At 44.1% G+C, this 23501-nt stretch overlaps 1 protein-coding gene and 1 long non-coding RNA gene across 3 annotated transcripts; one reads left to right on the top strand and one right to left on the bottom strand.

Annotated features, from left to right (window-relative positions):
- Positions 1-1976: 1976 nt before the first annotated feature.
- RPL14 (ribosomal protein L14) lies at positions 1977-6986 on the bottom strand. 2 transcript variants are annotated; one of them, XM_001135032.7, is made up of 6 exons: positions 6884-6986; positions 6256-6357; positions 5512-5606; positions 2739-2838; positions 2584-2637; positions 1977-2306 (listed from the first exon to the last, which is right to left on the bottom strand). In XM_001135032.7, exons 1-6 carry the CDS (start codon positions 6884-6886, stop codon positions 2025-2027), a joined length of 636 nt encoding a protein of 211 aa, XP_001135032.4. In that variant the 5' UTR covers positions 6887-6986; the 3' UTR covers positions 1977-2024. The 2 variants fall into 2 exon arrangements, with proteins under 2 accessions (XP_001135032.4, XP_003950119.3); XM_003950070.6 differs by having other exon boundaries at positions 6773-6958.
- A 3947-nt stretch (positions 6987-10933) lies between these two features.
- On the top strand, positions 10934-17680 carry LOC104005522 (uncharacterized). Its single transcript, XR_678902.5, has 3 exons — positions 10934-11137; positions 12481-12558; positions 17375-17680. It is a non-coding gene; the product is annotated as an uncharacterized LOC104005522 (long non-coding RNA).
- The last annotated feature ends 5821 nt before the right edge of the window (positions 17681-23501 follow it).

Here is a 23501-nt window from a genome sequence, read left to right as displayed (position 1 = left end):
TCCCAGCACTTTGGGAGGCCAAGGCGGACAGATCACCTGAGGTCAGGAGTTCAAGACCAGTCTGGCTGACATGGCAAAACCCCATCTCTAATACAATATTAGAGGGGCATGGTGGTGCACGCATTTAACCCCTGCTACTTGGGAGGCTGAGGCAGAACAGCTTGAACCTGGGAGGTGGAGGTCGCAGTGAGCTGAGATCATGCCACTGCATTCCAGCCTGGGCAAGAGTAAGGCTCTGTCTCAAAAAAAAAAAAAAAAAAAAAAAAAAAAAAAGTAATCCTATTTCATGTACAGCTTTGTAGTATTTTTAAATCTATCCAGGATCTTTTACTGCCCCAAATTACCTGTATCTTGTGGTAGAGAGAACCAGAAGTCCAACCTACTATACACAGGATAAGTATCTCTTATCTGAAACACTTAGGACGAGATGTGTTCTGATGTTGGAGTTAAGTGCATATACATGACACTTTGGGGATGGGACCTAGGTCTATACAGGAAATTCATTTATGCTTCATATACACGTACCCTGAAGGTTAACTATTTCTTCCTCAGGGACACTGAATAGTGCTGTGTACCTGTATTTTGACTATAACCCACCATGCGGGTAGGCTAGGGATTTTTAAATTGTAGTGTCATAGCTCAGTTTCAGAGGTTAGAGCTTTTTGGATTAGAAATATGCTCAACCTGCAATTTTTATACTTGCCCTATTTTCCTAGTTTACTTTTTATAAGAAAATTTGCAGGCCAGGCACAGTGGCTCACACCTGTAATTCCAGCACTTTGGGAGGCCAAGGCAGGTGTATCACCTGAGGTCAGGAGCTCGAGACCAGCATGGCCAACATGGTGAAACCCCATCTCCACTAAAAATACAAAAACTAGCCAGACGTGGTGGCACACACCTATAGTCCCAACTACTCAGAAGGCTGAGGCAGGAGAACCGCTTGAGCCCAGGAGGCAGAGGTTGCGCTGAGCCAAGATCGTGCCACTGCACTCCAGCCTGGGTGACAAGATCAAGACTCTGTCTCAAAAAAAACAAAAAAAGGCCAAGTGCAGTGGCCCATGCCTATAATCCCCCGCTCTGGGAGGCCGAGACAGGCGGATCACGAGGTCAGGAGTTCAAAACCAGCCTCAAAACCAGCCTGGCCAACATAGTGAAACCCAGTCTCTACAAAAAAAATTAGCTGGGCATGGTGGTGGGCGCCTGTAGTCCCAGCTACCTGGGAAGCCAAGGCAGGAGAATCACTTGAACCCGGAAGGTGGAGGGAGCTGAGATCGCACCACTGCACTCCAGCCTGGGCAACACAGCAAGACTCTGTCTCCAAAAAAAATGAATAAATAAATAAAATAAATCTGCTAGACTCTTGAGCATCAAGAGGCTGTCACTTTACCTATTTATGGCAAACATATTTGTACAAGGAAAAAAGATGTTCTGAAGCCAAGGTGACCATAAGAAAAAAATGTCACTTGTGTCACTTGGTGTTCTAAGTTATCATGATTTCTCATGACATGATCAATTATGACTGCAATGATTTTGCACTACCTATCCAAGTATGGGCAGAGAGTGAGATTAAAGAACTGATTATTTAGGCCAGGCGCGGCGGCTCATGCCTGCAATCCTAGCACTTTGGGAGGCCGAGGCGGGCGGATCATGAGGTCAGGAGAGCGAGACCATCCTGGCTAACATGGTGAAACCCCATCTCTACTAAAAATACAAAAAATTAGCCAGGCGTGGTGGCGGGCACCTGGAGTCCCAGCTGCTCAGGAGGCTGAGGCAGGAGAATGGCGTGAACCCGGGAGGTGGAACTTACAGTGAGCCGAGATAGTGCCACTGCAGTCCGGCCTGAGCAACAGAACGAGACTCCATCTCAAAAAAAAAAAAAAAAAGGAACTGATTATTTAATGTTTATTATAATCCTACTATCAATCTGCCTCCTAACTCTAGCCTCAACAGGCTTTAAATCCAAAGGCTTAAATACATTTGTCAACAGGTCAAAAAGAACCTTTATTACTTTTTATGATCGCCACTTATGCTTTCTTGCCAGATGCCTTTGGAGCAGGTGCTTTCTGGGCTGGAGCTTTTTGACCCTTCTGAGCTTTTGGAGCAGGCGCTGCTTTCTGGCCTGTGGCTTTCTGGGCAGGAACCTTCTGGGCTGGAGCCTTTTTACTCGCGGCGGTGATCTTTTTTGCTGGAACTTTAGCAGCAGCAGCAGCAGCAGTACCCTTAGTACCAGGTGCTTTTTTGGGAGAAGCTTTCAGGAGAGCTGCCTTTTGAAGCTTCTTAACTTCATTCTTGATTATTCTGTTCCTCTGAAAATTATCAATGTAAGAAAGCACTTATTGTGTATACATACAATAAAATCCAATTTATGCTAGTTTTAGAAAGGGCATTAAGTAGTCTGTTTCCCTACAACTACATCTGAAGAAAGGTAACAATTCCATAGGGACATCATGAAATACAAATGAAGATAAATTCTCCTTTTTTACAGAAAGCTTCCAAGAAGCTGGCAGCCTGAAATGGGATTTGGCTACTGCTCCCTTATTATTTAAAGCTAAGTTACACAAAAATACAGATCTTAAATCTTACCATTTTCTTTGCCTTCATAACTTTAAAACGATCAAAATCTGTCATCTTGGCTTTCTGTTAAAAATAAATAAATAAATAAAAATTATCCCTCTCACACTATCTTGAACCCTCCAAAAAAAGAAAGGACCAGAATTCAAATGACCCTAAGTTATTACCCTTTCTCTGGCTTCAATCTTCTTGGCCCATCGTGTGGCTGCCCATTTTGTATTGATGTCTGCCTTCTGCCAGGCTTGTCGGACATACTTCTGGCGGGCACTAGAACGAGCCAAGACCACAGATTAAGAAATCAGCTTTGAAGTCACTCATTATCAAAGACACTTTCTTTGTTCCTTGAAAAGCACTCTTCCTGTTACACAACACCTGGTACACTATGTATTTTACTTATTTTTGTGTTCAGTAAGCCAGAATAGGTTATTAACTTCAAGCATATTTTAATCAAAACTGTAATCCAGTCCCTTTTTTTTTGAGAGAGAGGATCTTGCTTGCCACCCAGGCTGGAATGCAATAGTATGATCATGGCTCACTGTAGCCTCAACCTTCTAGGCTCAAGCCATCCTCCTGCCTCAGCCTCCCAAGTAGCTGGGACTACAGGTGCATACCAGCACACCCAGCTAATTTTTATATTTTTTGTAGAGACAGGGTCTTGCTACGTTGCCCAGGCTGGTCTCCAACTCCTGGGCTCAAGCAATCCTCCACCTTGGCCTCCTGAAGTGCTGGGATTACAGGTATGAGCCACTGCACCCAGCCCAGCCCATTTTATGAATTTAAAAACTACCTCTTGACCAGGCGCAGTGGCTCACACCTGTAATCCCAGCACTTTGGGAGGTCAAGATGGGTGGATCACCTGAGGTCAGGAGTTCAAGACCAGCTTGGCCAACATAGTGAAACCCCATCTCTACTAAAAACACAAAAATTAGCTGGGCGTGGTTGCAGGTGCCTATAATCCCAGCTACTTGGGAAGCTGAGGTTGCAGTGAGTCAAGATTGCGTCACTGCACTCTAGCCTGGGTGACAAAGTGAGACTCCGTGTCAAAAGAAAAAAAAAAAAAACCCTCAAAAAAAACACAAAAAACCCACCTCTGACTATATATAATTCCACTCGGGCAGTGGACGTGTTGAAAACCATTCTTTTTTTTTTTTCTTCTTTTGAGACAGGGTCTTGCTCTGTAACCCAGGATGGAGAATGCACTGGCCCAACACTGGCTGTGACCTCTGCTTCCTAGGTTCTAGCAATTCTTCTGTTCCATCCACCCAAATAGCTGGGACTACAGGAGTACACTACCACACTGGGCTAATTTTTGGACTTTTAGTGGAGACAGGGTTGGCTAGGCTGGTCTCAAATTCCTGACCTCAAGTTATCTACCTGCCTTGGCCTCCCAGAGTGCTGAGATTACAGGTATGAGCCACTGCACACATCCGAGCCATTCATTCTCGTAACACACAAGGTAATTAATGTTAACTGTTAGGCTTTTTAAAAAAAAAAAAATTTACAGTAACAATTTGTGGCCAAACATCCTAAAAATAAAATCCAGGGTGTCCAGGGATCCAAGGCAGAATTACAAGAGTACCTAGTGAAAAATCTAAGTTACCAAGTATTTTCTACTGCTTTGAACTTTGACAAGTATCCTCAAGCTTCACCCCTAATTGGTATGTCATAGTAGTAGCAGCATGGCTATGTTCACTCGAGGTTGTTCAAGTGGCATGTTTTCAACTACCAGTACTTCAAAATCCATTATGTGTTAATACACGTCCCACAGTGCCTGTAGTGCTCAGCATACAGCAAGTTTTTTTTTTTTTTTTTTGAAACGGAGTCTCGCTCTGTCACCCAGGCTGGAGTGCAGTGTTGCGATCTCGGCTCACTGCAAGCTCCGCCTCCCGGGCTCACGCCATTCTCCTGCCTCAGCCTCCGAAGTAGCTGGGACTACAGGTGCCCGCCACCATGCCTGGAGTATTTTTTTTTTGTATTTTTAGTAGAGACGGGATTTCACCGTGTTAGCCAGGACGGTCTCCATCTCCTGACCTCGTGATCCACCCGCCTCGGCCTTCCAAAGTGCTGGGATTATAGGCGTGAGCCACCGCGCCCGGCCAACATACAGCAAGTTTTTGACTATTTTTTAAAGCATGCAAAATTACATGTTCCACTGCAACCATCATTGTGGGCTGAATTAACTGTATAGCAACACACTAAAGTGTTTTAATTTTCATGTCAATAAAGAACCGCTATTCACTGCCTCACTTAAATGTAAGCTAGGGATAAAACCTCTTATATTAAATACTGTGTAACTGACACACACTGAGAGCTTACCTAATGATAGCTAGTAGCAGTAAACACAAGACTTAGTATTTTTGTTTACTTTAAGCTAAAAATTTGGCAGAAACCAGAAGAAAAGAAGATGGCAAGTCTAAACAAAGGCAAAGCCCTAAACTACCAGGATAGAAAAGTGACCTTAAGGCATTTATTTTATTTATTTATTTTTGAGACAGGGTCTCACTCTGTCATCCAGGCTGGAGTGCAGTGGCATGATCACGGCTCTCTGCAGCCTCGACCTCGCTAAAACGATCCTCCCAACTCAGCACCCCCGAGGCCCCCCTACCTGGGATTACAGGCGCGTGCCACCATGCCCAACGAATTTTTTTTTTTTATTTTTTGTAGAGATGGGGGTTTTCGCCATGTTGCCCATGCTGGTCTTGAAACCTGGGCTCAAGAGACCCTCCCACCGTGGCCTCCCAAAGTACTGGGATTACAGGTATGAGCTATCACGCGCAGGCAAGACATTTTAAAACTAAATAATCCCTGTCTACTTCTATGATGCAAATCCCTCTTCAGGATGGCTCTGAATCTTCCATATTGTTTACTCCAAAACAAACTTTTACTAGCATAAACAAATCTGGGGATGGGAGGGAGGAGTGATGATTAGTGGACAGTTACCTGTGCGGAAACTTGAGGATGAAATCAGTGAGCTGCATGCACTTGAAAGGCATGGCCTGTCTCCTCACTTGAGTGCAAGGTCCATCGACCAAAGCCTAGAACACAAACATCAAGAACTTCAGTGCAAAATCTAACAGCAATTAAAATGGTCAGATGATTCTGTAACATTACTTATCCGTTCAGGGCCATCAAACCCACACTACTATTTTAATAAATTGCTCAGAAAAGACAAGGATTGTCCTATCTGGGTTATATATATTTATGTCTTTTGCTCAACACAAACATCTCTCCACATCATTAAATGCTCCTTCTTAAACTATTAGTACCCCATAGAAACCAACCACATGTAATTTACAGGCAACTTTAGGACTCTGATCCCTGCTGATTTATAGTCAGTGGTCAACTCCTTAGTTTGCTTGTTTCAAATACACAGCAGTAAATACAAAAGTGCTTTCTACGTGCTGGATCTGTTCTAAACTCACTTTACGTATAGTAACTCATTTAAAACTAACCAACGTTTCAGCCCATAACTGGCTCTAGCTTAAGTGGCTAATACTAAAATTCAATACTAATAGCTAACTTCAGGCTGTGCTTAAAACCCGTACCATTACCTGTTTCCTCAATGGTAAAATAAAGCGACTACCCATAGCATCCTCATCTTACACAGCCATCGAGACAATTCATTATTGCCATCTGCAGGGCACATGTCCACTGCCATGTTTAGTAAAAAGTTGTGACACTTACCCTGTTCTGATCAATAACATCTACAATCGCGACCAATTTTCCGGCATGAGGTCCAAAGGAGACATAGGCCACCCGGCCAACCTCCACGAAGCGCCTGAACACCTAAAATTGGAGGAGAAAGGACAGTGAAACTTACTTAGAAATACTCGCTACATATGTCACCTTCTGCAGCTAAAGACAACATGGTTAAATTCAGCGAAAAGGAATGCTGCAGGGAACAAACGCCCGAGAGCCAGGCGCCAACCTGGATGGACGAAATCGGCAAACGCTTCAGTAGCTTAAGCCCGGTTCCCACCGCCCGCCAGCTCCCAGGTCCGCAAGGCCCACACGGCAGGACAAGGCTCTCGGACCACGAGCCGCATCAGCCATCCAGCTCCAGCGGCGGAGGCGCGCACGCGTGGCCCAAGGCGCGCCAGGCCTGCCGGGCCCTCCACGCGCTCGCCAGCGGCGAGTCCGGGAAGGGCGCGAGTCCAGGAAGGGACCGATTCCGCTGCACAGCCGGCCCGGGGACCCTCACCATGCGCTTCCCGGGACCCTCTGGGAGCCGTTCGGCGCCTCAGCTTCCCAGCGGAGGTGGAGGTCGAGCGGCATGGTCGACGGCCCCGGAGCCCGCAACAGTAAGACTCACCATGTTGGCGGCGTTAGGCGAGAAAGAAGGAGGCCCGCCCAACCCTGCGCATGTGTAGAAGAACGCACCGCCCCTGCGGTAACGAGTCGCCGACGAGAGCACCGATTGGTTGGTGCATGCGTGCGTGCGTGCGTGCGAACTACGCGCGTACGCACGCGCTCGCAAGCTCACTGGGAAAACATGGCGGAGTCGGCTGGCGTTAAATTGCTTTTTGGCAAAGTTGGGCGGCGAGATTGTCTTTGGTGATTTGGATTAGAAAGCTGCAGGAGGGTCATCGCTTAGTAATTTAGGGTTAAGAGTACAGAAGCTATGTCTTCCGTTGGTCGCATGCCATTTGAGTTCCTTTTTATTTCCTCGAGTTTTATTTGTTGGTTATTCATGGCTAGGTCTGTTCGCTCCTCACGTTCTCTCCTAATCTCAGTAACTTTGTTAACCTTTCATTTTCAAGTAATTCACAGTTACAGAAATATTGCTAAACTATTACAAATAATTCCCACAAACCCTTCTAGATTCCACAAATGTTAACGTTTTGCATGTGCTATATCATTTGAAAGGAAATTGCCGACATGATGTCCTTCTATCTCTACATTTTTTTTTTTTTTTTTTAAAGACGGAGTCTCGGTCTGTTGCCCAGGTTGGAGTGCAGTGGCCGGGGCTTGGCTCACCGCAACCTCCGCCTCCCGGGTTCAAGTGATTCTCCAACCTCAGCCTCCCAAGTAGCCGGGACTACAGGCGCGCGCCACCATGGCCGGCTAATTTTTTTGCATTTTTAGTAGAGACAGGGTTTCACTATGTTGGCCAGGCTGGTCTCGAACTCCTGACCTCGTGATCTGCCTCCCTCAGCTTCCCAAAGTGGTGGGATTACAGGCGTGAGCCGCCGTGCCTGGCGTTACATTCTTTTATAGAGACAGGGTCTCCCTCAGTCGCTCAGGCTGGAGTGCAGTGGCGCGATCATGGTTCCCTGCAGCCTCTAACTTCTGAGTGAAGACGATCCTCTCGTCTCGGCCTTCCAAAGTGTTGGGATTACCGGCGTGAGCCACCATGCCCAGCCTATCTATACGTTCTTAAAATGTGTATTTCCTAACAACAGAGAGATTCTCTTATGTCATCAGTACACTTATCAAAATCAGGAAATTGATATTGCAATAGTACTATTATCTAACCTTCAGTCCTTATTCAAATTTATAAGTTGTTGCTCCTATGTTCCTTGGAGCAAATGGGAAAAAAATTGTTTTTCCAGGCTCTTGATCTAATGGAGGATTACAAATTGCAATTATTTATCAGGTCTCTAGTCTTTAACTGATAGTTTTAGATTTAACTGTTAAATTTGTAACATGGGTTTGTTGGAGTTTTCCTCATTGGATTCAGATAGTGAATTTTTGGTAGAAATGCTATGTCCTTGGTGCATCACATCAGAATACATTCTCTCTCTTCACTCTCTCTCTCTATATATATACGCACACACACACACTTTTTTTTTTCTTTTTTTGAGATGGACTGTCCCTCTGTCACCCAGGCTGGAGTGCAGTGGCGCGATCTCGGCTCACTGCCACCTCTGCCTCCCAGGTTCAAGCAGTTCTCTGCCTCCCGGGTTCAAGCAGTTCTCTGCCTCATCCTCCCAAGTACGTGGGATTACAGGTGCCTGCCACCACGCCCGGCTAATTTTTGTGTTTTAAGTAGAGACAGGGTTTCACCATTTTGGCCAGGCTGGTCTTGAACTCCTGACCTTGTGATTCACCTGCCTCAGCCTCCCAAAGTGCTGGGATTACAAACGTGAGCCACCGTGCTCGGCCACACACATATACATTTTTTCGAAGAGATGGGGTCTGGCTGTGTTGCCCAGGCTGGAGTGCAGTAGCTATTCACAGGTCTGATTGTATCCTGCTACAGCCTTGAACTCATGGGCTCAAGCAGTTCTGCCTCAGCCTCCAGAATAGTTGGGACTACAGGAATACACCACCACACATGGGTTCCCAATATTGTGGTGGTATTTTATTCTTTAGATTTTTACCCAGGCCAGTGCAGCGAGGTGTTACCTTTTATCACTTGATTAAGGTGATGATCTTTGCCATGACAGTTCCCAGATGTATTTCAAGCCTTTCCTCTAAGCTCTATGCCAGCATATCTTCCCTGAGACTGCTCTAGCAGCCTCCTAAATTCTGTCTTTAATCTGTTCTCTGCTCAGCAGTTAGAGGAATCTTTTAAATAAGTAAATCAGATCACATTATTTCCTGTTTTTAACAGTTCGATTGCTTTTCATAATATTTGGAATAAAATCTCAACTTCTTACTCGGGCCTTGTATCATATGCTTTAATACCCAGATACACCTTATGCCATCCCTCCTTCATTGTGTTGAAGCCACACTGGTCTTGAATGGGCCAAGCTCTCTCCTCCTCCATGACCATTATACATGGTGTCTCTCCTGCCAGGAATGCTCTACCCATTGTTAATACTCATCGTGTAGCAGTGCCAACTTATCTCTTGTATTTTTTCCTAGATATTTTTCTGAGAGTTAACCAGGCTACCACATAAAAAAATAGGTTAAGTCCCCACCCTTCTTTTTCTAGCTCACCTTGTTTCCCTCAGAGTTATCACAATTGCAATTGTTTGACTTGTTTTGCTGCCCACGTAGGTGTTGTTTCGTTCCAGTTAGAATAAGTTCCATGAGGGCAGGACCTTTGCTGTCTTTTCTGTTTTATTTTCTGACCTTAGTCTGGTAAGGGGCTCAATAAATAGGTAGTGAATGAATCAGTCTTTAGGTCTTGTTGTCTTGCTTTATAATTTACAAAGCAAAAGATATGAATGAAGAAGAATGTTCATTTTAGCATTTTTTTTGCTACTATCTCCAAACTGGAAATTACCCAAAGGCCCATAAACAAGAGACTGGATAAATTATGATAACAATCTATAGCAACAGAGTCTACAGCAACTACATGGAACAATGCGGATGAATTTCATAAATAACACTAACAAATAAGCTGACACAATATATCCTGTATGCTTTTATTTATATCAAATTCAAAACAGGCAAAACTAATCTACAGTTCTTATAAGTAATGATCATATTTATCTTTGGTGCAGGCAGCAGTGGCTAAAGGGGAAAAGGGGAGCTTCTGAGCTGCTGGCCATGTTGTTTCTTCATCTGGTGTTAACTACGGGAGTGTGTTATTTTTGTTTTTAATTTTTTTAGAGACAGGGGTCTTGCTATGTTGCCCAGGCTGATCTGGTACTCCTGGCCTCAAGCCATTCTCCTGCCTAAGCCTCCCGAGTAGCTGGGATTAGGGGCACGGGCCACCCCGCCTGGCTGAAGTGTTTAGCTTGTGAAAATTCAGAGCCCTATCCATATGGTTTATGCGTTTTCTCACCAAAGGTATGTTAACCTAAAAAGTTTTTTTTTAATGCAGTTTCCTGGCTGTACAACCAGAGAACTTTATTTGCAGGTCTGGTGAGAGGCAAGAATCTGCATATAAAAACAAGCTCTCAAACACACTTTGAACTTCCCCGAACACAATTTGAGAAACACTTTGGGACTCCCCCTACAGTTACAGAATTATTTTCTAAAGTACATTATCTTGTTATATCACTCCTGTTTAAAGTTTATTTTTATCCCCTATCTTACAGGATATAGTCCAAACTCCCTAGTCTGGCATTCAAGGCACTCCAAAATCTTACTCCCAAACACCTTCCTAGCTTTTTTCTCCGACCATTCTGCGTCTCTCATTCCTATTTCCCGTAGCATTTCATGCAGCTTGAGCCCCCTGTTTCCTAAAATGTGCTCCCCACAAGCATCTCGAGATCCCCATCCCAGGCAGCCCCAGGCAGTTTTTAAGTTTCTACCAAGCTCCACTATACTGGCAAGGCAACTTTCCCCAAGCAAGTCTTGTTTGCTTCGGAAGGTCGCAGGCGCCCAGGAATGAACAGGATAACTGCTAGTGGCTCCAGATGTCAGAAAACAGATGACCAGATCGAGCACGCGCAGATCTCTGGTTGGTCGGCTGTGTGCCTCCGGAAGGCCCGCCCTGCTCGTCCAATCACGGAGAGGGAGGGCACGTTGAGAGTGATGCCAGGAATCAAGATGGCCGCCTGGGACCGCTCTCAGCACCTTCGGCCTCTACCTGAAGAGCCACGCCCCGTCTGCTACACCCAACCGATTGGTTCCTCAATCACAGAGAGGAAAGGCAACATGAGGATGACGTCAGATACAAATATGGCGTTTTGGACGGGCTCGATAGTTTGCTTGGCCTCTACTCAAGGTGCGTCCGGACGTCCAATCACCAAGGGGCGCAGTCGGCTCTTAAATGTGGAGGCAGGAGCCTAGACACTCAGGCTTAGGGGATGTCAGCTGGTACTGTGTACGAGCTGTCCTGTAAACCGTCGCCCGTCCCCTGAAGCCGCGCCTCTCTTCTCTTGCTTGTTGCAAGGGACGGATGTGAAGGGCTGGGCGGGCGTCGAGCTTTGGGTTCTTGCAGTGGGTCATAGACCTGAGGGCACTAGTCCCGCGGCCCAGATGGGGGATGCGAGGGACAGTAGTAGCACGTCCACTTGTTCCACAGTCTCTGCGGTGTCGACGTGGCCAGGACTGCCTGCCTGTAACCAGATTGGCCCCTGTATTTGTCAGCTTCAGCTGACTAGATATGTCTCAGTTTTGTTTGTTCAGGCACTGGGGATGGGGGCGTCAGTTTAGCAGACAAAATATTTACCTGTAGCCCCAAAGAAAAAGAAACATAAGCCAGTACAAGAATCAAACCAAAAGCTGTGCAGAACCCTGACTTTCTTTCTTGTTCTTAATAACTAACCTTCCAGAGAAGTGACCTAACCCTAGTTATGACCAAATTGACATGGTAGCCATGTGCATAACTACCTGGCAACGTGGACAGGTGCATTTGTATTTAGGAGTGAAAAAATGTTTGTTGTATCAGTTTTTGAAATTTGCAATCTTAGGAACCCTGAAGCTGAGCAAGACTGTTCAAGCCCAGTCAGCCTAAGACCACCTGGGACAAACCTGTAGTCAACAAAACCAGGTCTATCGATCTTTTTTAATGAGGGAGATTGCACACCAGAGACACCATGGGACATTTTACCAGGGGAAGGAAAATATAAAGTTACAGGATTTTGAGGAAGTGTAAAGTTTAGATGGAACTTAAATGAAGCAGGGTTTTAATAGCCTCAAAACAAAGCAGGACTGTGAAAAAGGGTCAACATCAGGCCTAGACTGCAGAGTGGACCCATTGTCCTGTTTCTTTGAAAACCTCTTTTCTGAAGCTTTGCAACTGGCTGCTTGTAAGTTGAAGCTGTATCTCTGTGTTAAAGTGACTTAGGTCCTCCAAGCAAGATATTTTATTCCTACCGATAAAATTTCAAACAGCAAATTTCTGAGGGTCTTTGATTTTAGAGAACAAAGTTTCTCAGTGAGAAAGTGAGAAAGCAGTAGTCACTCAAAGAGGGTTATTATGACACTAAAGATTAAGCATGTCCTTGGCAGCAATAGTTTCTTGTTAACTTTGCAGCTGTCTTTATTTGTATTTGTTTTTCCTGCCTGATGAATAACCATGCAGATTTTTCTTCTCAACTGAGCTTGTATTTACTTATTCCTTAGGAATGCTGATGGTATAGCAAGAAGGTATTCTGAGCATTATATCAATGGGGAAGTTCTAGATCTTTTGCAAAGCAGGAGGTAAGCTCACAAACCACAGGTAATGACACACTGTGGAATCAAAAATGTCCATACTGAAGAGGAACATTGGCCTATTACAGAAATCTGAGTGAGAAGCAAATGAAGGTCATCTTAGCAATTCAGTGATTGCCCACTTCCAACTTCCTGTTCCCAAAGAGGCTGATAGACTCTGGAATGGGTCAGGACACTTGGGATGCAGTGCCCAACTCCTCAGTAGTACAAGTTTGTCCAACACTCCAAATGCCTAGATAGGCTTTTGTGTGTGTGTGTGTGTGTGTGTGTGTGTGTGTGTGTGGTCTGTCCGTTGTATTTAACAAACAAGGAGGTAGTGTTGGTTTCTGTACTTTTTTTTTTTTTTTTTTGAGATAGAGTCTTGCTGTCACCCAGGCTGGAGTGCAGTCACAGCTCACTGCAGCCTTGACTTGCTGGCTTGAGCCATCCTCCTACCTCAGTCTCACAAGTAGCTGGAACTACAGGCATGTGCCACCATGCCCAGCTAATTTTTGAATTTTCTGTAGAGATGAGGGTTTCATTATGTTGTCCAGGGTGGTCTCAGACTCCTGGACTCAAGTGATCCTCTTGGCCTCTCAAAGTGTTAGGATTACAGATGTGAGCCTCTGCACCGCGCCATGTTTTTTTTTTTTTTACTGTACATATTTCGCATCAGTGGGCTGCAAAGTCAGGAGCTAGAGATCAGCAAGCAAGATCAAGATCTTTGACACTCTTCACAACAACATAAACAATAGGTGGAGTAATTTATGATAATTCAACTCTGGGAAACCAGGGTGAATCACTGGTGTATGCTAGGTGACTAAAACAGTGCCTGGAGTAGAATAGGCCCTTCATAAATATTTTGAGTGAATGAATGAAAAGGCAAAGCCTTAGAACATACTAAATGTCTATCAAAAGAGGTCTGCTTAAATAAACCTGCCTGCAGAACTGCTGAAAAGCACCAGCTAGCTATACTGATCGAGAATGCTTTCCAGGATAGGAATGGAAAGTTCTGTGTGTGTTGGAGTCTTAACAACACTAGAAATAGAACCATGGTGCAAAGAGCTTTCTGAGAGGCCTGCTAAGTAGGTGAAAAGCTCCTGTGTCACCATGGAAACAACTCTCCCCAAAAGGAATGACTACAAGGACAGGTGCTGGATAATGCAGCATAGTGAACATAGTGGTGAACAAGGATGCAGAATGAGTGACAGGGCATTCAGGGAGAAGAGATGCTAACATGGTGCCATCTAGAAGGAATGAGCATGTATTAATTCATTTAGCAAATACTAAATGCCTCGTGTGTGCCAGAAACTATTCAAGGCATTGAAGACATAGTAGTGAACAGAACAGGCAAAAGTTCTGCTCTCATGGAACTGTCATTCTAGTGGATAGATACAGAAAATAAACAAATAGTGTGTCATATGGTGGTAAGTGCCACAGAAAAATAAAAAGGAGGATGGAGAGTACTAGGGTGGATTTGCTTTAGGGGGAAAGGGTAGTTATTTTAAATAGGGAAGTGAGGGAAGGCCTTGAGGAAAAAGTGACACTTGAATAGAGAACTTCAGGAGATGAGTGAGCAATTCATGTGGATGTCTGGGATTCCAGGCAGAGGGAACAGCAAGTTCTCTCTCAGCATGCGTGTGGAAGAGCAGGAAGACCAATGAGGGAGAGATAGTATAAGATGAAGGAGCCAGGGCATGTGGAACCTTGGAAGCCACTGGAAGGACTTGCTTTTACTCTCGAGATAGGAGCCAGTGGATGCTTTAAATGGAGCAGTGACATGATCTGACATGTTTTTAAAGATGATACAGGCTGTTGGGTTAAGAATGCCCTCCTCATCATAGACAGTAGGAGGCAAGGTTGCAGCTGGAGACAAGTTGGATGGGTGTTACATCTTGGCTTTTTTTTTTTTAAAGGATTACATGAGTTAACATTCATTAAAGGCAGTAGTAATATGTTAAAAGGACAATGTTGGGCCTGAAAACCTTTGTTTTGTATGTCTCCATACCAGCAGGGACACTGTCTCAGAGGTCACTGTGGTGCTAATAAATATTCAGAACCCAAGTTGTACCAAATATTTACCATGGGAAGCAGTACTAGGGCTTAAATTTCTCTTGGCATAGATCCTGGATCAAAAATGTTTCTATTATTAAGAATTTCCACATATACAAAAATAGTATAGTATGTATAATAAACTCCCATGTACACATTACCCTTTCTCAAAAATTATCCACACAGGGCCAATCTTATTTCATTTCTACTCATTTACTACTCTGTCTTCTGTTTTATTTTAAAAGCCAATTCAAGAAATTTTAGCCATAAATACCTCAATATGTATCTAAAAGATGATTTCTTTAAAAGAAATATAACCCCAATAGTATTATCACACCTGAAAATTAACAAAAATTCCCTAATATCTTCAAGTATTTATTCCAATTTTGGAGGGGTTCTTGCGCCTTTGTCCATATTTTCTGAGAGCCTGTAGTTGATCAAAAGCCTTCCAAGAGACAACATCAGTTTTGGGAAGACCAGTATTTAAATTTTTATCAAGTGACTCCAGAATTGTGGCTGAGAACCAGTCACACACACACACTCACATAGAACATTTGTGTAGCTAATCCTTATAGCACTTCTAACAAACACTAGGCACCATTCTGAGTGCCTTACAAATATTAAATTGTTTAATCCTTGCAAAAGCCCAAGATGTAACCTCTAGAATAGAGGTGATATTATTATCCTTACGTTGCAGGTGAGGAAACGGATAGGGAGGCTAAATAACTTGTGCCCCCTCAGATGGCTAGTCAGTGCATGGTTCAGACCCAGAGTCCATACTCTTAACCGTGCAGAATCCATTGAGGGTGTAAAGTTGTTAGGTGGATCCAATTAGATTGAGGAAATTAGCAGCGATCCTAGTCGAGGAATAAAATTGCATCTACTCAAACCTGAGTTGAAAGAAGTTACGATAAAAATTAAAGAGAACTTGAAGGACAGCTCAAGGACTTGTGATATACTTAGTTGTCAAATCATGATCTCAAACTTTTTTTATTTTTAATTTTATTTTTAATTTTTTTGTATTTTTAATTTTCATGGCCACATAGCAGGTGTATATATTTGTGGGGTACATGAGATATTTCGGTACAGGCATGTAATGCGTAATAATCATGTCATGGAAAATCGGGTATCCATCTCCTTAAGCATTTATCCTTTGTGTTACAAACAACCCAATTATAGTCTTAGGTTTTTTGTTTGTTTGTTTGTTTTTTGAGACGGAGTCTCGCTCCGTTGCCCAGGCTGGAGTGCAGTGGTGCAATCTCAGCTCACTGCAAGCTCCGCTTCCCGGGTTCAAGTCATTCTCCTGCCTCAGCCTCCCGAGTAGCTGGGACTACAGGCGCTTGCAACCATGCCCAGCTAATTTTTTGTATTTTTAGTAGAGACGGGTTTTCACTGTGTTAGCCAGGATGGTCTCGATCTCCTGACCTCGTGATCCGCCCACCTCAGCCTCCCAAAGTGCTGGGATTACAGGCATGAGCCACCGCGCCCGGCCTCTTTTAGGTATTTTTAAGTGTACAATTAAATTATTGACTATAGTCCCATTGTTGTGCTATCAAATACTAGTCTTAGTCATTCTTTCTAAATTTCTTGTGTATGCGTTCACCATCCCCACCTCCCCCCACCACACCACTCACTACCCTTCCCAGCCTCTGGTAACCATCTTCTATTCTCTATCCCTATGAGTTCAATTGTTTTGACTTTTAGATCTCACAAGTAAGTGAGAACATGTGATGTTTGTCTTTCTATACCTGGCTTATTTTCACTTAACGTGATGATCTCCAGTTCCATCCATGCTATTGCAAATGACAGAATCTCATTCTTTTGGTGGCTGAATAGCAGTCCATTGTGTATAAGTACCACATTTTCTTTATCCATTCATGTGTTGGTGATCTCAAACTTAACATACCAACATAGAGCTCCTGATCTTCAGCAACCCCTCCCTATTAATCCACTAAACCTTACTGTTTAGTTTTCTCCATCTGTGTCAATGGCAACTCCATCCTTCCAGTTGTTCAGAGCAGATACCCTAAAGTCACCCTCAATCCTTCACTTTTTTTTTTGTTTGTTTGTTTGTTTGTTTGTTTGAGACGTAGTCTCTCTCCGTCACCCAGGCTGGAGTGCAATGGTACGATCTTGGCTCACTGCAACCTCTGCCTCCTGGGTTCCAGTGATTCTCCTGCCTCAGCCTCCCGAGTAGCTGGGATTACAGGCGCCCGCCACCTCGCCTGGCTAATTTTTTTTGTATTTTTAGTAGAGATGGGGTTTCACCGTGTTGGCCAGGCTGGTTTTGAACTCCTGACCTCAAGTGATCCTCCACCTTGGCCTCCCAAAGTGATAGGATTACAGGTGTGAGACACCTTGCCCAGCTGATGTTTCACTTTCACACCCCATATCCAGTCAGACAAAAAATCTTGTTGGCTCTACCTTTAAAATTTTATTAAGAACCTGACTACTCTCCTCCTCTGTTACAATAAACCTTGTGCAAGCCACCACTATCTCTTGTTTGGATAACTGCAGTAGCCTCTGTGGTGGACACTTCTAAAATGGCCCCCAATGATTTCTGCCTTCTGGTATTCACACCTTTGCATAATCCCTTCCCTTTCAGAAACAGCTGGACTTAGTGACTTTCTTCTAAGGCATAGACTATGACAAAAGTTGTGGGATGTACTTCTGAGATTAGAGTATAAAAGACTGTGACACCTCTGTTTGTCTCTCTGTTTTTCTTTCTCTTTTTCTGCCTCCCTCTCTTTTCTGTTTGCTTGCTGTGATGAAGCAAGCTGCCCTGTTGTGAGCTCTCTGGTGGAGAGCCCCACATGGCAAGAAAATGAGAAGCCCCCTGAACAGACAAGAGCTGAGGCCCAGGATACAATATCCTGAAAAAAACTGAATCCTGCTGACAGTTGCCCAAGTGAAGCTGGAAGTGGATCTTTCTGCAGTGGATCCTTGAGATGACTGCAGCCGTGGCTGACAACTTGATTGCTGCCTGTGAAGGACCCTGAACCAGAGGACTCAGCGAAATTGTGCCCAGATTCCTGACCTACAGAGGCAGTGAGATAATAAATGCTGTTGAGGTCACAAAGTTTTGAGGTATTTGTTAATACAGCAATGGATACTTAATACAGCTTCCTACATGGTCTCCCTCCTTCGACCTTCATGCTACAATCTGTTGTCCACACAGCAGTCAGAGATGCTTTTAAAACATAAGTCAGATCATCATGACACTCACCTCCCTGCTAAGTGTCCTGCAAGGCCTTTCACGGTCTGATCCCCTATCCTTTCTCTTTCCTCATCTTCTATCACTCTTGCCCTTGCAAATTTTCTTCCAGCACTCTGGCCTCCTTGCTGTTCTTCAGTATGGCAAGAAACGTGCTGCCCGGAGCCCACACACTGACTGTCCCCTCTCCTAGAATATTCTTCCCTCAAGGGCTCCCATATCTTGCCTGCTGGCTCCTGCATCTTCTTCAAGTCTGCTCAAATGTCACCTTCTCAGTGAGGCCCATCCTGGCTATCCTCTTTCAGTTCTGACAGAAAATAATTTATCGCTTTATTACATCATTATTTTGTTGTCTTCCCTCCGTCTGTTCCTACTAAAATTTAATCTCTGAGAAAGCAGAAAACGTTGTCTTGTTCTTTCCTGTAACCCAAGTGCCTTGAACATTGTCTCATTAATTGCTTGCGCTCAGTAATATGTGTTGAATAAATGGGTTAAGTAGTTTATTAATTGTGAAACTAAATCCTGTCTGAAAGGTTTAGAGCAGCTTGTTGAAATAGCAAATGGAGATTCTGTGTTTTAAGTTGTGGCTAAGGTAGAATCATCCATGATGTATGTGGAGCCAGCTCCTGTGTCCTGGACTTAAACATCTGTATCTGACCTGTGGGTAATTATATTGCTATCCTACACCTTTGACCCATTCATCTCGGCTCACCTGTGATCCAGGCTATGCTACTAAAGTTGGGTGAGAGAGTCTGCAACACAAGGAAAACATAGAGCCATCATTTAGTAAATCAAACCCATAATACATTTTGTTGTTAAATGTAGCCAATCTCTGAGTATTTTTTATTAAAGTATCTCTAATGTTTAAAAACATCTAACACATTCATCATGTTTCAACTGTCCTCAGCCCCTGCTTGGCTTCCCTCCTATATGTGTCAGTGCCCAAAGTCCGGAAGGGGCCAAGGTGGCAGGGGTCTGGCGTGTCAGTGCCAACCTCAGTGTGTGCCCACCTGGCTGGGCTGTGACAGTGCCTGGGTTCGGCCCCAACCTTGCTCCATGATTGGAGCGAGCACTGGGAGCAGGGAGAGGCCAGGCAGTGGGAGCAGACACTTCGCAGGGGGGCCTTCCTGGGCCCCCAAGAGCACAGAGATGCCTGGGTTTGCAGCCGGGCCTGGGCAGCTGCAGTGGCACCTGGGGAGGGCAGGGCTTCTGCCTGTTCCGTGGAGTGTACAACCCCAGCCGTGCCTCCCTGCTGCAGCCGATGTCTTGACAGTGGCCACTCTAGATGGGTCACTGCTGCCACCAATATGACATTAATGAAGTAGACTTAAAGTTTTCAGGGGATTTAATTAATCATGATTTTAAGTGGTGCTAATGTTTCTGGAAATTTAATCTCTTAGACTTGACTTATTTGAACATTCATCATAGAGCAAGCTAAAGTTATTGTTTCTAATTTACATAAAAATTACTACCTATAAAACAGAATAATAACTTTACAAGTTGAAATAAAAGGTTTAAGAAAATCTAGGTTTTTAAACATAAGACTTTAAAAATTAAATATTATTTTAATGGCTAGTAACTGTTGATAGTCCATTTGTGCACAACAACCCTCCTTGGGCATTTGAAAATAAAAATCTCTACTGACCATTTTGAAAGAATGAGTTTGAGGATACATCCACAGGTTGGAGCTTCAGCATGAGCAGGACATGGAGAGCCCAGGAAACTTGAGCGAAATCATAGGGTCACATCTGAAGAAGAAGTTGATTACATTCAATTCTGGTCACCTGGCCCATTAGTGGTGGCATCAGACCCAGAAAAGGCATCTGGAGGGGAGTTAGTGTGCATCAATTTTAGCAATGAGTTATAGAGTCTCTCAATAACTGTGGCTTAAACATTTATTTTCCTCTTTTGTGGGGGTCCTGAGCTGGCCTGGTCCCTCAGCTCAGGGACCCAGCTTACTCTCCCAACATCCCTAAAATCCATGAGGTGGCTCTTATTCTCATTACTTCAGGCCTACAGATCCTGCCCTTAGACTTTGCAGCAGGATAAAGGAAAAGGGCAAAAGATGGGTGTCCACTGTTCTCTCAGGAAGAGTCTTGGTTGCCATATCAGGACACTTCTGCTTCCTTCCTGTTGGCCAGAACTCAGCCTCATTACCAAACCTACAAGCAATGCTGGGAAATTGAGTCTCCACTTCTGGTGGCTATGAGCCTTGCTAAAAATCAGATATTCTAGAACTATTACTATGGAAAAAAGCAAAAGCAAATATCAGGAAATGGGTACTTACTACTTTACACATGTTATGTGGGCAGCAGCAAGCTATAGGATGTGAAATTTTAAATCTTAAGACTTTATATGGAAATGGCACAGTTGAAATAGGATGGAAATGATAGTCATAAGTAGTCACTGAAATCTATACAGGAAAACATAGGCTTGTTCCTGCAATGTCACAAAACACCAGCTGGGGATTTTGTTCAAAACCCCAAAAATGTCATTTTAGGGCAGATAAGTGTTCTTTTAGAAACAGCATTTTAGAAACAATCAAAAAACCGCCAAACTGAGGAACAAATTAGCCTATGAGGAGGTATACATGGAAAGTATAAATTGGGTCTAAAACTTTTTCTCTCTTTCTGTTTCTTTCTTTGTTTCTTTGTTTGTTCTTTCTTTCTTTCTTTCTTTCTTTTCCTTTCTTTCCTTTTCTTTCTTTCTTTCTCTTTCCTTCCTTCCTTCCTTTCTTCCTTTCCTTTCCTTTCCTTTCCTTTCCTTTCTTTCTTTCTTTCTTTCTTTCTTTTCTTGCGATTTTCCTGCCTCAGCCTCCCGAGTAGCTGCTATTACGGGGGCCTGCCACCATGCCCGGCTAATTTTTTTTTTTTTTTGTATTTTTTAGTTGAGACAGGGTTTCACTACGTTGGCCAGGCTGGTCTTGAACTCCTGACCTTGTGATCCGCCTGCGTCGGCCTCCCAAAGTGCTGGGATTAGAGACGTGAGCCACCACGCCCGGCCCTAAAACTTTTTCATATGCATACATATTTTTTGAGATGGAGTCTCACTCTGTCACCCAGGCTGGAGTGCAGTGGCACAGTCTTGGCTCGCTGCAACCTCTGCCTCCTGGGTTCAAGCGATTCTCCTTCTGGGATTACAGGCGTGCACCACCATGCTTGGGTAATTTTTGCATTTTTAGTAGAGTCGGGGTTTCACCATGTTGGCTAGGCTGGTCTCAAACTCCTGACCTCAAGTGATCTGCCCACCTCAGCCTCCCAAAGTGCTGGGATTACAGGCATGAGCCACTGCACCCAGCCAAGTATCTTTTTTTTTCTTTTTCTCTTCTTTTCTTTTTTTCTGATGGAGTCTCACTCTGTTGCCCAGGCTGGAGTACTGATCTCAGCTCACTGCAACCTCCCCCTCCCAGGTTCAAGCGATGCCCCTGCCTCAGCCTCCCAAGTAACTGGGATTACAGGAAGCCACCACCACCCCAGCTAATTTTTGGATTTTTAGTAGAGTCTGGGTTTTGCCATGTTGGCCAGGCTGATCTTGAGCTCCTGACCTCAGGTGATCTGCCCGTCTTGACCTCCCAAAGTGCTGGGATTACAGGCGTGAGCCACCGTGCTCCGCCTAAAACTTTTTCATAATTTAATCAATGGCATATTCCTAGGAGAAACCATAAAACGTTAAAATAAACTGCTTTGCTTACACAGAAAACAGCCTTCTTGTATAAAATCCTGGGCTGGAAGTTCTTGTCAACAGGTTACCCTTCTATTTTTTATTTTTTATTTTTTTTTGAGACAGAGGCTCACTCTGTCACCAGGCTGGAGTGCAGTGGCATGATCTCAGCTCACTGCAACCTCCACCTCCCAGGCTCAAGGTATCCTCCCACCTCAGCCTCACAAGTAGCTGGGACTACAGGTACAGCCACCATGCCTGGCTAATTTTTGGGGGGGGTATTTTTTTGTAGAGACGAGGTCTTGCCATGTTGCCTAGGCTGGTTTCAAATTCCTGGGCTCAAGCAATCTGCCTGCCTAAGCCTCCCAAAGTGCTAAGATTACAGGCATGAACGACTTCGTAACCACCATCCAGACCAAAATACAGAACATTTCTGTGGCCGAATTAAGTTCCCTCTTTCTTCTTAACTTCATTTCCTGGAGTCTACCACTATTGTGCCTCTATATCACCATAGATTCCTCTTGTTTATTCTTGGCCTTCGTATAAATTGTATCATACAGTATGTATTCTTTTGGGTCTGATTTTTTCAGCTCAACATTATGTCTGTGAGAGTCATCCATGTTATTCTAGGTATTAGGAGTTCAATCCTTTTTATTGCTCAGTAGTATTCCATTGCATGAGTGTAACACAATTTTTTTTTTTTTGAGATGGGTTCTCACTCTGTCCTCCAGGCTGGAGTGCAGTGGTGCAATCATGGCTCACTATAGCCTCGACCTCCTGGGCTCCAAGTAACCCTCCTGCCTCAGCCTTCCAAGGAGCTGGGACTACAGGCACACATCACCACACCTGGCCATTTTTTTTTTTTTTTTTTGGTAGAGCAGGGGTCTCACTAGGTTGCCTCCCCAAGTGCTGGGATTACAGATATGAGCCACCACGCATGGCCCAGATGTAAAGTTCTATCAACTTCATCATCATCTTTTTTTTTTAAATTATACTTTAAGTTCTAGGGTACATGTGCACAACGTGTAGGTTTATTACATATGTATACATGTGCCATGTTGGTGTGCTACACCCATTAACTCGTCATTTACATTAGGTATATCTCCTAATGCTATCCCTCCCCACTCCCCCAACCCCACAACAGGCCCCGGTGTGTGATGTTCCCCTTTCTGTGTCCAAGTGTTCTCATTGTTCAATTCCCACCTATGAGTGAGAACACGCGGTGTCTGGTTTTCTGTCCTTGCGATAGTTTGCTGAGAATGATGGTTTCCAGCTTCATCCATATCCCTACAAAGGACATGAACTCATCCTTTTTATGGCTGCATAGTATTCCATGGTGTATATGTGCCACATTTTCTTAATCCAGTCCATCACTGATGGACATTTGGGTTGGTTCCAAGTCTTTGGCTATTGTGAATAGTGCCGCAATAAACATACGTGTGCATGTGTTTTTATAGCAGCATGATTTATAATCCTTTGGGTATATACCCAGTAATGGGATGGCTGGGTTAAATGGTATTTCTAGTTCTAGATCCTTGAGGAATTGCCACACTGTCTTCCACAATGGTTGAACTAGTTTGCAGTCCCACCAACAGTGTAAAAGTGTTCCTATTTCTCCACATCCTCTCCAGCACCTGTTGTTTCCTGACTTTTTAATGATCGCCATTGTAACTGGTGTGAGATGGTATCTCATTGTGGTTTTGATTTGCATTTGTCTGATGGCCAGTGATGATGAGCATTTTTTCATGTGTCTATTGGCTATTTCCTTTAGAGGCTACTGAGTCACTTCATTCTGGCTGGTCCCCTCTACACCTTCATCACCATCCTGGAGATTTCCTTCCCATTTTCTCCCATATTGGATCTCCTTTTTTTCTGGAGTCGACGCCTTTTGTTTCCTTGGTTTAGTCTCTTCTTTTGGTGGAACACACCTTCCAGTTAGCTCCCTGTAAAAGGAAGCTGTCAGAAAATGTCTCTCTTCTATTCTCATACCTAATTGATCATTTGGCTGGATACAGAACTCTAGCTC

Source organism: Pan troglodytes, chromosome 2 (genome assembly GCF_028858775.2).
Source record: "Pan troglodytes isolate AG18354 chromosome 2, NHGRI_mPanTro3-v2.0_pri, whole genome shotgun sequence".
Taxonomy (NCBI): domain Eukaryota; kingdom Metazoa; phylum Chordata; class Mammalia; order Primates; family Hominidae; genus Pan; species Pan troglodytes.
This window is presented reverse-complemented; position numbering and strand designations above follow the sequence as displayed.